The following is an 18,651-nucleotide window of genomic DNA, read 5'->3' on the forward strand; positions in this document are numbered from 1 at the left end:
TTTTACTTTCCTTCCTCCCCCTTCTTATTCCTCTCTTATTTTTCTTTTGGGGTCTTTTTAAGCTACCCTACACTCTCTCCCTCCCTCATATTGCTTCCATCCCCATCCTCCCATTATGCCCCCTCCCTTTTTATTCCCCTTTTATTTTTAGGGTATATTAAATTCCCTCCCCCCTCTCTTTCCCTCCTTCTTTTTTAACTCCCCACACACACACCCTTAGTTTTTCCTTCTCAACTTCCCCATAGGGTAAGAGAGAATTCAATACCCCAATGGATCTAGATGCTCTTCCCTCTTGGAATTGATTGCACTGAGAGTAATGTTTGAGCATTACCTTTTAGCACTCTCTTCCTCTCCTTCTTATAGTTATATTCTTCACCTCCCCCCCCCATGTGCCATTTTATGTAGTATAGATTATCCTAATTTTCTTATTCCTTCAAGTTTTTTTTGGTACCATCTTCTCCTCCCCCCCTTTTCCTTCTTTTTTATATATGATTTTAAAAAACTTAGTACCCCAATCTCTAACTATGGATAATACTTCTACTATAATAGTGAATACATTTTTTAAAAAACCCTTACCTTCTGTCTTAGAATCAATACTGTATATTGGCTCCAAGGCAGAAGAGTGGTAAAGGCTAAGCAATGGGGGTCAAGTGATTTGCTCAGGGTCACACAGCTAGGAAGTGGTTGAGGCCAGATTTGAACCCAGGACCTCCTGTCTCTGGACCTGGATCTCAATTCCCTGAGCTACCCAGCTGCTTCCATTGGATACAACTTTTGACATTTACAAATAACATTTTTCCATATAGGAATATAAACAATTTGGCCTCATTGAGGCCCTTAAAGAAAAAAATAAGACCCCTCTCTTTCTTATTTACCTTTTCATATTTCTCTTGGTTTTTGTATTTTGACATCAAAATTTCTGTTTAGTTCTGGTCTTTTCTTTACAAATATTTGGAAGTCTTCTATTTTGTTGAATGCCCATACTTTCCCCTGGAAGTATATAGTCAATTTTGATGGATAGGTGATCCTTGGATGTAGACCCATTTCTCTTGACTTTCTGAATATCGTATTCTAAGCCTTGCCATCTTTTAGTGTGGAGGCTGCTCGATCCTATGTAATACTGATTGGTGTTCCTTGTTATCTGAATTGTCTCTTTCTGGTTTAATGTAATATTTTCTCTTTTGCTTGGAAGTTCTTGAATTTGGCAATTACATTCCTAGGGTTTGTCTTTTGAGGATTTAGTGTAGTGGGTGATCTATTGACTCTTTCAATATCTGTTTTGCCCTCTCGTTGCAGAATCTCAGGGCAGTTTTATTGGATAATTTTTTGTTGTATGATATCAAAGTTTCTATTTTTTTCCAGGTTATCAGTTAGACCTCTGATTCTCAAATTGTCTCTCCAAGATCTATTTTCAAGGTTAGCCACCCTCTCAATGAGATATTGTGTTGCTTTTCTAATCTGTCATTCTTTTGATTTTGCTTTATTAATTCTTGCTGTCTTATGAGATCATTGACTGCTTCTACTTGCCCAATTCTAGTTTTTAATGACTGGTTTTAACCTAAGGTCTTTTGATTTTCCTTTTAGGTTTGATCTATCCTGCTTTTCATGGCTTCCAATAGGTCATTTCTGGTCTTCAATTTGCTTATTATTTCATTTGATTTCTGCACTTCAATTTCCAAGAGGGAGATCCTGTCTTTTAAACTGTTATTTTCTTTTTGAACTATTTCCCACTTTTCTTGCCACGTCTATTCCATCTCTCTCACAATCTCAAATTTAGAGTCTTCAAGAACTTGGTACAAATTTCTATTTTTTGAAGGTTTAGGTTTGTTTAATTAATTGTTTGTCATCTTCTGCTGTCTCTTCTTTACTCTGGGTTTTTCTGCATAAAATTATCAAGGATTAGTTTTCTTCTTGTTGGGTTTTTTTTTTTTTTGGTGTTTGTGGATTTTAGTTCCTGGGAGTTGGTGGCCATTGCCTTGTTCCTTCCTGGTCAGATATCTAAGTGAGGAATGTGGGTGATCTTTGTATTGGGCTCTGGAGAAGTTTTTGCCCTGAGGATATTTTTCCCAGTTCTCAGCAGTGTCCATCTGCTCTTTGTGACAGGTCTAGCCCCCAAGAACTCAAAGATTGCCTCCAAGAGATCTTGGTGTAGGCGACTCTCTGTATTGAGTGCTGGATAGGTTTTTACCCACAGGCTATTGCCTAGATTAACAGAAGAAGAAATAGAATAACTAAAAAACTCCATACCAGAAAAAGAAATTGAATAAGCCATTAAAGAACTCCCTAAGAAAAAAATCCCCAGGGCCTGATAGATTCACAAGTGAATTCTATCAAACATTCAAAGAACAACTAATTCCAATAATATCCAAACTATTTGACAGAATAAGCAAAGAAGGCTGAAGGGGTTTGGGCCTCGGACCTCCATGTGGCTCTTCAGTCTGTGATGTCTCCGGAGACTCTTGCTCACCTCTCCCTTGCCCGCTCTTTTGACATCGCCCTTTTGCCCGGTTTCTCCCGCGTCCCGGCCCCACGGGGTGGGGTGGGGGGTGGGGTTGCAAAGCCTTCCGGAGCCATGGAGGATGAGATCATTCGCATCGCTAAGAAGATGGATAAGATGGTGCAGAAAAAGAATGCGACTATAACAAATTTTCATAGAATCAAAGAATTGAGAAAGGACCTTAGTGGTGATCTAGTTCAACCCATACCTGAACAAGAATTCCCTTACAACAACAAATGGTAGTTTGACTCTTATTAGCTGGGCTGGGGCACTGGATTTACTAAAGGAACTTAAGAATATTCCTATGACCCTGGAATTATTGCAGTCCACAAGAATTGGAATGTCAGTAAATGCAATACGCAAGCAGAGCACAGATGAAGAGGTTACATCCTTAGCGAAGTCCCTCATCAAATCCTGGAAAAAGTTGCTAGATGGACCATCCACTGATAAAGATTCTGATGAAAAGAAAAAAGAACCTGCTATCTCCTCCCAAAATAGCCCTGAAGCAAAAGAAGAAAGTAGCTCCAGTAGCAATGCAAGCAACAGAAAGGAAGAAACAGATGCTTCTGATTCCTTCATTCCATCTTTTCCCCGGGCACCAAGCACTTCAGATTCAGTTCGAATGAAGTGCCGAGAGATGCTTGCTGCAGCCCTCAGAACAGGAGATGACTACATTGCTATTGGGGCTGATGAAGAAGAACTGGGATCTCAAATTGAAGAAGCTATATATCAGGAGTTACGGAACACGGACATGAAATATAAAAATAGGGTACGAAGTAGAATAGCAAATCTCAAGGATGCAAAGAATCCAAATTTAAGGAAAAATGTACTGTGTGGGAACATACCTCCAGATTTATTTGCTAGAATGACAGCAGAGGAAATGGCTAGTGATGAACTTAAAGAGATTCGCAAAAACCTGACCAAAGAAGCAATTAGAGAACATCAAATGGCCAAGACAGGCGGGACCCAAACTGACCTATTTACATGTGGCAAATGTAAAAAGAAGAATTGTACCTATACACAGGTTCAAACTCGCAGTGCTGATGAACCTATGACAACATTTGTTGTTTGCAATGAATGTGGAAATAGATGGAAGTTTTGTTAGAAGAAGGAACTGGGAAAGATACCTGGACGCTTGTGAAAGATGATTTTGTAATTAGCTTTAAAAACTAGGCCAAGGATCTGGTTTCCCTGCAAATGAGATTTTTAAAGCAGCAAACATCCTTTGGATTCATCTTTTGTTTTTGACACAACCATCCCTTTCTTAAAAGCCTTCTTATAGTTAGTCAGTGGTTAGATCAGATATTCAATTGTATGGTGTTTGTTTAAAACTATTTTTTCATTTTTATAAGTCAACATTAAACTTTTATCAACTTGAGCTTTTGGTAACATTTGTTTTTCATAACAAATGGAAAATGTACTTTAACTTTTTTATAATCTGAAACATACACAAGAGATTTTTTACTTGTCTTCTCTATTAATGTGAAAGTGGAATTTGCAAATTTGTTTCCATATCAGCATGCTCCTACTAATATTAAGAGAGAAGAAAGACCAGTGTAATTTTAGGTTTACCAAGTGTAGTGTAGTAAAAAAATAATGCTTGGACAGCTTATATACTTTGTAAATATCATTTTTTTGAATTAGCATCTCACTTTGATCATAATGATTTAAATAAACCTTAGTGATTAGATATCATTTGCATCTGTGACTAGTTGTGACCAATATCATTTGTACTTTTCTTAAATCTGTAAATTACTTGCTCTTAATAGCTCTTGCTTCTGGAGAAATTCCTTTAAGTACTTTATTAAAACCATCAATTGGTCTTTATTTTTTATTTACTTGTCTGACATTTTAGTTTTTGCAGATGAATAAGGTCATTGGTAGATTTTCAACTACATTTTAGATCAGTTCTTCACAAGAAGATAGATTGAGGGGAATAATATTAAACTTCACCAGTTACTGTAGTTTTCCTAAACTGCTCATAAACTTTATTTTGATGTGTAGAATAACAACAATAACCAGTGGTCAAGCTTGAGAGCCAGTTTACAACATTCAGGCTATATTCTTTTCACATCTAGGTTGACAGATTTTTTTTCTCCTACAGTCTATTTTCTGATTCTACCTTTTAAAACCACTAAATATGCTGTTCCTTAAAGTGGGGATACCCTTGTTCAAACTTTTCCTTAATAGCAGTGCTATTAAGTGCTAAAAAAAATTTTTTTCCATCTTCAGATACTAAACAGATAACATTTAATAATTTTGGAATGGTCTTGTCATTCTTTGTGCCATTTCAAATCCTCTGGAGTGTACCCCCACAATATATACATATATCACAGTTCAATTTGAAATAATGTGGAGAGCTATCTAAAATATTATATTGGTTTAAATCTGCATTTAAAAATTGGCCCATTTAGGCCACTCCAACAAAATGACAAATAGAATCTACTCAAATGAAGGAAAATGTTTGACTTATGGTTTAAAAATGATAAAAAGAAATTTGAAAAAAAGTTAAAAAACATTAAGTTAATAGAAATCTTATGTAACTCAAAGTATTCCATTTTTCAAACAACTCAATAAAGGTCTTTTTATGAACTTAAAAAAAAAGAATAAGCAAAGAAGGAGTTATACCAAATTCCTTTTATGAGACAAACATGGTACTGATTCCAAAGCCAGGCAGGTCAAAAACAGAGAAAGAAATTGTATACCAGTCTTCTTAATGAACATAAATGCAAAAATCTTAAATAGAATACTAGCAAAAAGACTCCAGCAAGTGATCACAAGGGTTATTCATTATGATCAGGTAGGATTTATACCAGGAATGTAAGGATGGTTCAATATTAGGAAAACCATTCACATAATCGACCATATCAACAAGGAAACCAACAAAAATCACATTATTATCTCAATAGATGCAAAAAAGGCCTTTGACAAAATACAACACTCATTCTTATTGAAACACTAGAATGTGTAGGAATAGATGGGCCTTTTCTAACAATAATAAACCGTATATATCTAAAAGCATAAATAAGCATCATCTGCAGTGGGGATAAATTAGAAGCATTCCAAATAAGATCAGGAGTGAAACAAGGATGCCCATTATCACCTCTATTATTTAACATTGTACTAGAAACACTAGCAGTAGCAATTAGAGAAGAAAAAGAAATTGAAGGTATTAAAATAGGCAATGAGAAGACCAAGCTATCACTCTTTTCAGATGACATGATGGTCTACTTAAAGAATCCTAAAGAATCAACTAAAAAGCTAGTGGAAATAATCAACTTTAGCAAAGTTGCAGGATATGAAATAAGCCTACATAAATCATCAGCATTTCTATATACTTCCAACTCATCCTGGCATCAAGAGTTAAAAAGAGAAATTCCCTTTAAAATCACCCTAGACAATATAAAATACTTAGGAATCTATCTGCCAAGACAAACACAGGAACTATACACAACTACAAACACTCTCTACACAATTAAAACTAGATATAAATAATTGGAAAAACATTAATTGCTTCTGGGTAGGACAAGCTAACATAATAAAAATGACAATCCTTCCCAAAGTAATTTACTTATTCATTGCCATGCCCATCAAACTGCCTAAAAGCTTGTTACTGAATTAGAAAAAACAATAATGTAGTTCATTTGGAAAAACAAAAGATCAAGAATATCAACGGAAATTATGAAAAACAAATCCAAAGGAAGGTGGACTAGCAGTACCAGATCTTATAACTGTACTATAAAGCAGTGGTCATCAAAACAATATGGTACTGGGGGCAGCTGGGTAGCTCAGTGGATTGAGAGCCAGGCCTAGAGACGGGAGGTCCTAGGTTCAAATCTGGCTTCAGACACTTCCTAGCTGTGTGACCCTGGGCAAGTCACTTGACTCCCATGGCCTAGCCCTTACCACTCTTCTGCCTTGGAGCCAATACAAAGTATTGACTCCAGAATGAAAGGTAAGGATTTAAAAAAAAACAATATGGTACTGGCTAAGAGACAGATGGAAGGATCAGTGGAATAGACTTGGGGTAAGTGACCTTAGCAAGACAGTTTATGATAAACCCAAAGATTCCAGCTTTGGGGACAAAAATCCACTATTTGAGGAAAACTGCTGGAAATATTGGAAGACAGTATGGGAGAGATTAGGTCTGGATCAACATCTCACACCCTCCACCAAAATAAACTCAGAATGGGTGAATGACATGAATATGAAGAAGGAAACTATAAGTAAATTAGGTGAACACAGAATAGTATAGTTGTCAGATCTTTGGGAAAGGAAAGATTTTAAGACCAAGCAAGAGTTAGAAAAAAATCACAAAATGCAAAATAAATAAATTTGATTACATCAAATTAAAAAGGTTTTGTACAAACAAAACCAATGCAATCAAAATTAGAAGACAAGCAACAAACTGGGGAACAATATTTATAGCAAAAGCTTCTGACAAAGGTCCAGTCACTCAAATTTACAAGGAGCTAAATCAATTGTACAAAAAAACAAGCCATTCTCCAATTGGTAAATGGGAAAGAGACATGAATAGGCACTTTTCAGATAAAGAAATTAAAACTATTAATAAGCACATGAGAAAATGTTCTAAATCTCTTATAATCAGAGAGACGCAAATCAAAAGAACTCTGAGGTATCACCTCACATGAAGCAGATTGGCTAACATGACAGCTATGGAAAGTAATGAATGCTGGAAGAGATGTGGTGAAATTGGGACATTAATACATTGCTGGTGGAGTTGTGAATTGATCCAACCATTCTGGAGGGCAATTTGGAACTATACCCAAAGGGCGCTAAAAGACTGTCTGCCCTTTGATCCAGCCATAGCACTGCTGGGTTTGTACCTCAGTGAGATAATAGGGGAAAATATTTGTACAAGAATATTCATAACTGTGCCCTTTGTGGTGGCAAAAAATGGGAAGAGGGGATGCCCTTTGATTGGGGAATGGCTGAACAAATTGTGGTATATGTTGGTGATAGAATACTACTCTGTTCAGAGGAATAACAAAGTGGAGGAATTCCATGTGAACTGGAACAACTTCCAGGAAGTGATGCAGAATGAAAAGAGCAGAACCAGGACAACATTGTCCACAGAGACTGAGACACTGTGGTACAATCGAACGTAATAAACTTCTCTACTAGCATCAGTGCAATGATCCAGATCTATTTGGAGGGACATATGAGAAAGAACATTATTCACATCCAGAGGAAGAACTGTGGGAAAAGAAACTTAAAAGAAAAACAGCCGCCTGATCACATGGGTCAATGGGGATATGATTGGGGATGTAAACTCTAAACAATCACCCTGGTGCAAATATTAATTATATGGAAATAGGTCTTGATCAGTGACACAGGTTAAACCCAGTGGAATTGTGTGTCAGATACAGGAAGGTGGGGAGGAAAAGAACATGAGTCTTGTAACCATGGAAAAATGTTCTAAAATTATCTCATTAAATATTTTTGTTCCTAAAGTGTATAGTAGTAAATCTTAACTCAGACATTCATTATCCCTAATTCTAAATACGTAGCATCAAATTAGTCAAATTTTATTGTAGATGGAATCAGGAAAACTCTATCCAATGGCAATCCCTGGAGCCAGTGATCTGTTAATACATTGATATTAGGAAAAACTTCCAAATAGAGTTGTCTCTAAGTGAAATGGGCTACTGCTGGGAGTAGCGATTGCCCCCTCAGTGAAGGGCTTAAACCAGATGGCCAGTGACTACTTGCTGGACATGTTGTGGGAATCCTTTTGGTGGCATAAGTTGCAACTAGATGGCTCATTGTGGGGAGTGGGGAGAGGGAGGAATAGCATCACAGAAAGTAAAAGTATGAGCCTAAAGAGAGAAGCAGATAGTTATTTGGGAATAATTGAAAATAGATTTGGGTAGGTAGGATGAGGTTAGAATATTTTTATTACTAAGGCTTGATAAGCTGCTAATAGTACACCATTGTAAGTTCCTAGGCCAGGTAAATAAAAGGAAAATAATGAAAGTATATTTTTGGAAAAATTCATCTGCCTCTTGGGAGTTAGGACAGATCAGAATGACTAGAGGCAGAGAAGAAAGTCAGGAATCTAATTCAGTAATCTGTACATGAGAGCCTCAGTGGGAATAGAGAGAAGGAGTCTGCTAACTGAAACATCTCAGCACCCAAATATGCGGTGATGGTAGGTGGAAGAGTGAGAATAAAAAGAACAATTTAAAAACAAGAATTAACTGCACTTGGTCATTGATTCAGTTAAGTGATTAAAGGAGCGAGAAGACTGAATGTGACTGGCTAAACTGTGGCCATCACAGAAGGTAAGGAGGTGTATTTAGCAGACAAATTAGACTGACTCACTTGAAAAAGGTTAGTGTGACCCAATGCAATCATGAAGAAATTGCTCTATCCCTTCAATTGAACAGTATCTGTTGAATGAAAGAGTTTATTCCTTATATGTTGCTCTGTTGTGAATATTGACTCAAGATTTCCCTCTGCTGGGCTACTAGATTATTGAGGCACTAGAGATAGCCTGAGTCACTCTCTTAGTCAGTGTTATTGTTTTGGAGAAGAATGCGAACACCATCATTCTAAAATATCTCTCTACAACCAGGAGCAAAATCAATGTGCCATGCAAGTCAGCCAAGCTTGTATTAATTGTGATAAGCAGTCTTGGTTTTGGGGAACAGAGGATGAAAAACTCCTATAGAATTTATAACTTGTGGAGCATTTTTATTCCAACTCTAGCCCACACTAGTTTTAGGAGTACTTCTGAGGGATGACAATTCCTCTTTAATGCCACTGACTTAAGCCTCACTTCCAATACAGTCTTATTATTATTAACGGCCAATTAGAATGAATATATCTCTTGTACCATGGATTAAAAGGGCAGCTGGATGACTCAGTGGGATGAGAGCCAGACTTAGAGACGGGAGGTCCTGGGTTCAAATATGACCTCAGACACTTCCCAGCTGTGTGACCCTGGGCAAGTCACTTGACCCCAATTGTCTAGCCCTTACCACTCGTCTGGATTGAAACCAACACACTGTATTGATTCTAAGATGGAAGGTAAAGATTTAAAAACAATTTCCTCTCAAGTAGAGAGATGGGAGACTGTGGGTGTAGAATGTTTCAAATACTGTCAGTTAACATTTTGTTGATCCATTTTGCTTACTGGATTTGTGTAGTCTCTGTAACAAGGGAAAAGTTGAAGGTGATATCTAAATATATATGCTTAATCATCACTAGAGTTTCTAATTCCTATTCTTCAGTCACTCTCTGGACTTTTGCCACCATGTTTCAGCTGTCTTTTTCTTATTGCCCTCCTCCTTCCCACTGGGGCAAGAATTACAGAGGCAAATTTAGGCTCAATATCAAGAAAAACTTCCTAAAAATTAGAGCTGTCCAGAATTGGAATGGGCTGCCTTAAAGGTGGTGAGTTCCCCCATACTGAAAGTCTTCAAGCAGAGGTTGAATGGTGACTTAGTGGGGGTGTAATAGAGGAAATTCTCAGGGTTGTGTGTGATTAGATGGCCATTAAGCTATCTTCCAGTTCTTAGATTCTCTGCTTCTTTGGCCACTACAGATACTATTGTAATAATTTAGATGGGAAATAATTAGGGTCTAAACTACTATGTTGACAGTGGAAATAGAGAGGAGGGGATGTGGATATGAGAGATATAGTACAGGAAAAGTCAACAAGACTTGGTAGTTATATACATGTTGGAGATGCAGAAAGGGTAATGGATTCTTCCTCATTAAAAGACTTCAAACAAAGCCTAAGTATCCACTTATCAGATTGTTGTGGAGAATATTCCTGTTCATTTATGGCTGAGATTGCAAGATTCTTTCAGAGCACCTGGGCCTGTGCTTACATAAATAGCCAAAGAAAACCTACCCAAGGTTTATGGCACTCTGTAATCCAAACCCCATTCAAAGCCATCGTTCTTGAGTACTCCTTGGTGTGCTTCCCTTTACCAGTCAATGAGCACAGTAGTTCAAAGTCAGACACTTAATCAGATAACAAAAACTAACTAACAAGAAAATATCTCCCTCTTCACACATGAGAGATAAATCTCTCAGTGGTTATCATACCACAAATAGAAGAGGGCAGAAAATATGTGAGCAGGGAACATTCCAGAAAGGTACACCTGTATAGAACATCAAACTGGGGAACATAAACCATCCTCTGAGGGTTTGTCTTCTCAATAATTCACTTTTTCCTCACCAGCAATTAAAAGTAAACCTGTGGAGGTAAGCTGGGACTCAGCTATGCTACCCATTAGCCAATATTTATGATCTGAAATTTATCAAAGTTATTTTTGTTGTTAAAGATTTCATGGAATATTGTGTGACTTCAGTGTATGCATGGGCGTGCCTTGTTGAAGGAGAGTCTTTAAGGTGACTTTTTGCTCTATTTGATCAAATTACTTTGTAATGGTCAACAGATGCATCATATTCTTCCATGCATGTTGTGTGACTGTAAAGCTAACTAGAGTATGCTATAGGACACTGATTGTGAAACCTTTCCTGTTTCCTTCTAATTTTTACATTTCTCAAAGTTCAATCCATCAATGCCCCGAAAATAGTATTTCTTCAAGTATGAACATCATCATCTACTTCAACTGTTTTTTATCATCTTTCCTTTTGTAGTGTCATTTTTCTGCAGCAGAAGAGGAAACTAATGTTGAGGAGAGAGAAACCTTTATTACAGAAATCTTAGTCTTTTCCATTTTTCACTTGCTTGTCTTCCTAGTTAAATCTTTAAATGCTCCTGGTTTAAGATATACATTTTGGATCCTTCTTTTTAAATGACTTTTATTTGCCTCTACTCCATAGCAAAGCTATTTACATGGGGATTTGTGAACTTCTTTTAAAAATACTCTGATTTTTTTAACTTAAGTAATCCATAGAATTTACTAGACTGCTGAGAGGATCCATGAAGTACAACACAGCTAAGGAAACTTGCTCTATAGGGCTTTTAAGTAAATGTGTCTTATTTTGTCAAAGGCTATTTTCTGTATCTATTGATATAGTCATGTGATTTGAGATATTTTGTTTTTTCTAATGTTAACTTTTTATTGATGTTGATTGATTCATGAATCACTGATATACACTTCCCAGCTATGTGACCCTGGGCAAGTCACTTCACCCCAACTGCCTCGCCCTCACCACTCTTCTCCCTCTGAACCAATATACAGTATTGATTCCAAGATGGAAGGTGATGGTTTACAAAAAATAAATAAATAAAAAATAAAAAATGAATCACTGGTATAAGAGTAAGTGGATCAAAACAAATAATTTTTAGAGCCCTGCTGCTGTCTTTTGCTGGAGAATAGTTTAAAGTGAGACAGTTTAAGAATGATTGGAATCCCTGAAAATCATTATTAAAAAAAGACAACCTAGATAATATATTTTGAGGAATCATAAGTATAAATTGCTCAGATCTGTTAGAATCAGAGGAGAAAATGAAGATAAAATAATCCACTCATATCTTTCTTTAAAAAGAAGTCCCTGGGGGCAGCTGGGTGGCTCAGTGGATTGAGAGTCAGGCTTAGAGTTGGGAGGTCCTAGGTTCAAATCTGATCTCAGACACTTCCTAGCTGTGTGACCCTGGGCAAGTCACTTGACTCCCATGGCTTAGCCCTTACCACTCTTCTGCCTTGGAACCAATACACAGTACTGATTCCAAGACGGAAGGTAAGGGCTTAAAAAAAAGCCCCATGAATGTCACAGTTTTAATCCACATCTTTTACATCAAATAAAAATAAGCATCTCTAAAAACAGTTCAAGTATCAAGGAACCCCAGTTAGGATCACATAGTGATATTCCAAAAGGCAAAAGAAGCTTACAATCCAGAACAACTTACCCTGCAAAGCCCAATATAATTATACATTGAAACATACCAGATATTTAAGGAAATAGAAGACTTTCATGCATTTCTGATTAAAAGACTAGAAGCAAGAACGTTAAAATGAGAATGCAAGAGTCCAGAGCAACCTAGAAAGAAAAGTTGAGAATCATGCAATGGCTAGCTTTCTAAAAGAAGGAAAAGAAACTAATGCCCCTTTTACAAATTCACTGTCTTTAAAAGTTACTGAGAGAATTGAATAAAAAAATCAGAGGTCTTGGGGGTGGATTGGTTCTCTTCTGAGGCTAGGAAGAGGGCAAAGAGAAGGGAGGATGAAAGGAATCATTAGTGTCTAAAGGAAGGAGAAGGGGGCAGATCTTTCAAGTTCTTATAAGTGGTGTGTGAGAAGAATATAAAAGCACAGAGCAAGGGACAGAGGGACTGAGTATTGAATGAAACCTGAATTCCATTTTTCTATGAAATGAACAAAGGAGAGTTGAACACGTACGGTTTTTAGAAGTGCATCGGGCTCAGCAAGGACGCAAGTGAGGATCAGGAGTGATGGTTAAGGGGAAAAGGAAGAAGAGCCTCAATCAAAACAAATTTGCTGATGCCAAATGCTGAGGGGGGATTAAAGTTGTGGTATATGGATATAATATATGCAATATTATTGAGCTATAAGAAATTATGAAAGAGATGAGAACCTTGGATAGAGGAAACTAATACAGAGTGAAGTGAACTGTGCCAGAAGAAATCATCTGAAGGGAGCAGTAGAAAAATAGTTTTGTAAGACTTAAAAACTCTGCTCACTGTGGCGTGCATCACACACATCATATCACCTGATGGCAGAGAAGCAATGGACACAAGGTCCAAAAATCTGGCAAACGCCTTTGTACATGGCCACTGTGTATATTTTGTTTTACTTAATTACTCTTATTTGTTATAAGGTCGCCCCACCTCAGTTTTTAATGGTGGGGCCAAAGTTTGGCAAGGATGAGAGGGAAATGAAGATTAGTGATGTCTAAGAAAGAGTGGGGCATTGAAACTTTTTAAAAATTCACATAAGAAAACAGAAGCAAGTATGAACAAGCAGGACAGTTTAGAAAATAAAATGTGGAATTTGTCATATACTTTTCAAAAAATCAAGTACTGTCGAATGAAGTTTTATAGATTAACATACAAACGTCTTTTGTGTTCTGCTCTGCACATGAAAATACTCATTTGATTTGATGGTTAAATTCAGAATAAACAAGTGTTTATACATACATACATACATACATATATATATATACATATATATATATATATATATATATATATATATATATATATATATAATCCTTACCATCTGTCTTAGAATCAATTCTGTATAATGGTTCTAAGGCAGAAGAGTGGTAAGGGATAGGAACTAGGGGTGAAGTGACTTGCCCAGCGTCACACAGCTAGGAAGTGTCTGAATTCAGATTTGAACCTGGGACCTCCCATCTCTGGCCCTGGCTCTCATTCCACTGAGCCACCCAGCTGCCCCCAAACAAATATATCTTTAAAAGAAACAGATTCACACATTTAAACCTAACCCTAAAATTTGCCTGGATTAATAATTTCAGTCCTCTACTAGACAGCAGCATAAATCTTTCCAGTGCTTTTTACAGAAGCCCTTAAGAGAACATCTATTTTATAAGAAACTAAGATATCATTAATATCCAGTGTTATCATTGCCTCTGCCACTCAGGAGGTAGGGTACTTAATTTGGATGCACAAGGCCTTGTAAAGTAGAACTTTCATGTGAAGACCTGTAACAGTTAAAATTTAGGGAGATGGGGAGACTGAGGCAGGTAGAAATTAGTTTCTCGCTGCAAGGAGTATTATATTTTTTAGAGGTTTATTAAAGGTTAAAGATTAAAGAAAATACAGAATAAGAAAAAACACGTGCCTAGGCCAGAGGCCTAGGCCAGATAACCTCACATCACAGAAGAGATGCATCTGCTCCAAAACAGAAGTCCAAAAGACACCCAAAAACCTTTGCCACCAGCTTAAATCCTTCCTCAATCTCGGCCCACCTCAGAATTCCCGTGAGATTACAAAGCATTTTGGGGAAGTGGAGCAAAGGCTTGTGGTGATTGTAGTCTTGTATTCGAGTCCATTTTTTACAGACCGAAGGTGGCACCTAAAATAGATTTTGTGGGCCCATGTTAGAAAGCACAAACCTTTCCATGACCTTTAATAAGGCTTTGAATCATGTGTGCACCTGCTTCAGTCACAAGTCATCATTACCCTGGATTTCCCTAATGAACTCACTATTCCTATTCCAAGAGCACCATTTTGTTCTTCTCCCCTAATCGGCATCCTGCAGGATTACTCCCTAAGCATGTATATAGTGTATAGTAACAATGCTTCCTCAAGTTTTCAGATCATTAAGCTGGACATTGGTGACAAATGAATTTTATCTTTCTAAGAGTTGAGAAAATTTGATAACTGCCATTCTATGGCTTGTCATATCTTTTTAGAGTTACCATGGACCTGTGTAGCTGCCTTTAGTCTTCAGGTTTGATTAGTTAGACTACAAAAGAAAGAGAGAGAAAACACTAGAAACAAGTGTGTTGTGCTCTGTGCAATGGCAGTCTTCTTTGAACATGGCGTAGACAAGGAAACTACGGCAAGTTTTGTAAAATAAAAATGAATGCTTCAAAATGAAGAAATTAGCAATGGAATGCACTAAAAACAATTCAAGATAAAAGAAGAAATAGAAGCAACCAGTGTCGTTTCAATAAAAATTCAGAGCCTGAAATAGCCTCAGATGTGAAGCTTCTCAAATCTGAACAGCAATGAATAATACTGCTCCTAGAAGGTTACATTTTACAAAGCCACCATTCAGTTCCCTCCTACCAGTCACTGAGCAGGACTCGGGATAGATAGTATCATCTCCAGAGAGAAAGGTTGGCTCCACACTGGGAAGTTCTTTGAATTGTTGGATTTTTATGTGAATTTTTTTAAATCCTTATCTTCTGTCTTAGAATAGATACTAAGCATTGGTTCCAAGGCAGAAGGACAGTAGAGGGAGTCAAGTGGGATTAAGTGACATAGCCAGGGTCATATAGCTAGGAAGTGTTTGTGGTTTATTTTTAATGATGAATGCTGCCAATGGATCTGTATCTAATAGAAAGAATAATACTGTTTTGGACATTGGGTTTAAAATAGAAGGGAACTCAAAAAAGGAAAAAATGCAATAATAATTTTAATGCAAAGTTGAATTCTTTTTTTCCTTTATAGTCAACTATTGTACCATTGAGCTTCTCCTAAAAAGCATTTTCTACCTTATCTGGGGAGCCCTTCTGTACTTGAGTGATCAAGCCACGGGAACACACATACAAATATACACACACACACACACACACACAGTGACATGCCGAGAACACTGGTCCTGTCTGGTAGATGCACCCTCAGCCACAAGAAAAAGAAAACTCCTATGACAGTAAACAATTGTAAATGTAGAAATTTTAGGCTTTTGGGAGAGGTTATAATATTGTAATGGCTAAAAAATGTGGCTACAGGATTTATGTAATATTGAACAATGGCTGCCAAGGAATTTACTTATGAAATTCCTAAAATGAAACACTCAAGTCAGAATAGAGTTTATGGAGGTTTAATCACACTGGAAGTAGAGAAAGGAGAGGGAGAGAAGGAGAGAGGAGAAAAGGGAAAGGGGCTACTCAACCTCTGACCAAGGCAGAGGGAGTTTTAGGCCCAAAGGCCCAGGTGGAAAGAATCAGTCCTTAACTCACGTGACTGATCTGAAGGAAAGCTGTCTGCGGGTGTCCTCCCTCTCCAAGCTCCTAACACCAACACTCCTCTAGCTCTCTCCACAGCTACCAATCACTGTTCATCAATTTCCCTGTGCCAATGGAGGCTCTAGCTTAACCCAGGACCACCCAGAGGTTTCTGGCTTTTGCACATGTCTGTTGAAGGTCACATTTTCAAATGATTAAATCTTTGATCTAGGCTGCAGCCCTTACTCAATCCTGTTAGGACTGAATAGGGTGGAGATTTATTCCAAGTATCTCCATTGTATCAATTCTAAAATCAATCATGATTCAAAGAAATTCCTGTTCTATGCTTAAGCATAGGTCAAAGTCCTTTCCATTGTTCAGCAAAAGGTTTCTGTCCTAAAGTAATCTGAAGAAGGGAAGAGAAGGAACCTCCCATGCCAATGGGGTTCCCATTCCAATAGACTATCAGTAAGAAATTTTCCAAGTATGAAATATCCCAATGGTGAAATTTCCAACATTTATAAGTCTAAGGAATTTTGAGGTTTACACAATCCCTATATGGCTGGCATCCTTGAACCTTGTCATAATTACAATTGAGGCCTTCTCTTGTAATCTGATATATACCCTCCAGGAGTTTTTATGAAATGGTCATTCAGCTTTTACTGTGTAATTAATTGAAGCCTCCTCCTGATACAGTCCTGCTTCTCTTAGCACAACCCATCTGATGGACCTATTTTATCACAGCCATCCCGGTCCTCCAAACAGCAGGAAATGAATGTTTGCGATGGTACGTCAGCACTTTGCTAGTGCGATTGCTCCGGTAAAGTGCTGCACACGCAGTCCTCAGCATCCCCAGGCCCAGCTTTGGGGTCCATGTTCAGGACAGATTGTCACTGAGTTGCATTACAGACTCAATGGGCATTTCGATGAAAATACCTTGGACCTTAGAATTGGTCCCCAGAGAACACAATTCCCTGGAAGAATTCACAGGTGTTTGCTTCTAATGAGTTTCCTTGTTGTTTATTTTAACAAGCAGCATTTTCATTTTGATGAGTTGTTCATATATTATTTAGTTGGTTAACATGAACAACGAGGAGTAGCTTTAGGTATTCTTCTTGGGGCTCAGGGTCAGACAAGTCATAACTTCTCTGAGCATTAGTTTCTTTACCTGGAAAATGATGGTAACAGCTCTGCATCACAGGGTAATGCTGGCAAACCGATGTTGCTTTCTTAGGGGAGACTTTAGAAACTGGTAAATGTTACAGAAAGGAGCAGTTACTATTATTATTCCCTTCCACCCTGTACCTTGAAGGATATGGTGTCCTTCATTCCCAACATTCTTCCATCATCCGTACATCACATATTTCCCATGTGCCCTTCTCTTTTCTGTTTCTCCCTTAATAAGAACTGACCTTTGGAGACTGTTTTAAAGTTTCCAAAGCCTTTAAAATGCATTCTCTAATTTGATCTTCACATCCCTGTGAGATATAATCTGAATTTAACTTGGGACTCAAATTAATTTGCATAAAGCACTCATTGTTGGTGGAGAATAGCCATTTGATTCTCCGCCAATTGCACTAACAGAATAGTGTAACAATATCAAATATAGAATAAAAAATGTGCAGTATAGTGCATAAAGCTATTCTTACCCCCACTTTGCAGAAAAAGAAAATGAGGTTCAGATAGGTGAGGTTACTTGCCTGCTATTACACTACTGTAAGCATTGAAAATATTTCTACCCAGATAAATATTTTATAGATTATTAGGAAGGGTAGACAATCATTCCTAAGTCACCTGACCACGTGATCCCTAGCCTGCCAGTCTCTTTCCTCTTTCTCCCCTTTACCTGCTTTCTCTGTTCTCTTCTTGATTCTCCCACTCAGAAGCCCAAAGCCTTGACTTTTATTGACATAGAACATACACAGACACAAAACCTGGCACAACTGTGGTATGTCAGGAATGTTTGATAGACAGGTAAAGTTACTCAGGAAGGGGAGGGGATGAGATTCATTGACACAGTAGTATGTGCCTGAGGCAGAATTTGAATCCATATATTTATTTGTTTATTTATTTTAAATTCATACCTTCTTAGAATGAACTATCGGTTCTAAGGTGGAACAGTGGTAAGGGCTAGACAATGGGGGTCAAGTGACTTGTCCAGGATCACACAGCTGGGAAGTGTCTGAGGTCAGATTTGAACCTAGGACCTCCCATCTCTGGGCCTGGCTCTCAATCCACTGAGCTACCCAGCTGCCCCCCCCAATCCACATCTTTAATTAAAATTCAAGAACTTTTTTTCATCTATACCAAACTGCTTTCCAGAGGAATTCACATTTATATGTGCATAAAAAATTCCAAAGCATGTTATATGTGTATGTATGTGTGTTGTCTCATTGTATTCTCATAGAACAGGTGAAGTTATCTGTACTTTACAGATAAGGAAAATGACACTCAGAGTTGGGAAACAACTTGCTCAGTATCGCATTGCCTTTAAGTGGGAGAACTGGAGCTTGGACTCTGGTTTTCAGACTCCTTTTTTCACTACTTCAAGC

General features: G+C 37.6%; 1 protein-coding gene across 1 annotated transcript; it reads left to right on the forward strand.

The window, feature by feature from the left end:
• Positions 1-2,685: 2,685 nt before the first annotated feature.
• Positions 2,686-3,865, forward strand: LOC100012206 (transcription elongation factor A protein 1-like). Its single transcript, XM_016426765.2, has one exon. It carries the CDS (start codon positions 2,802-2,804, stop codon positions 3,600-3,602), a length of 801 nt encoding a protein of 266 aa, XP_016282251.2. The 5' UTR covers positions 2,686-2,801; the 3' UTR covers positions 3,603-3,865.
• Positions 3,866-18,651: the final 14,786 nt, after the last annotated feature.

This window comes from Monodelphis domestica, chromosome X (genome assembly GCF_027887165.1).
Source record: "Monodelphis domestica isolate mMonDom1 chromosome X, mMonDom1.pri, whole genome shotgun sequence".
NCBI lineage: Eukaryota > Metazoa > Chordata > Mammalia > Didelphimorphia > Didelphidae > Monodelphis > Monodelphis domestica.

What these genes read in the sequence shown, in the direction of transcription:
- LOC100012206 (XM_016426765.2), top strand. Translation starts at nt 2,802, where the DNA reads ATGACCCTGGAATTATTGCAGTCCACAAGAATTGGAATGTCAGTAAAT.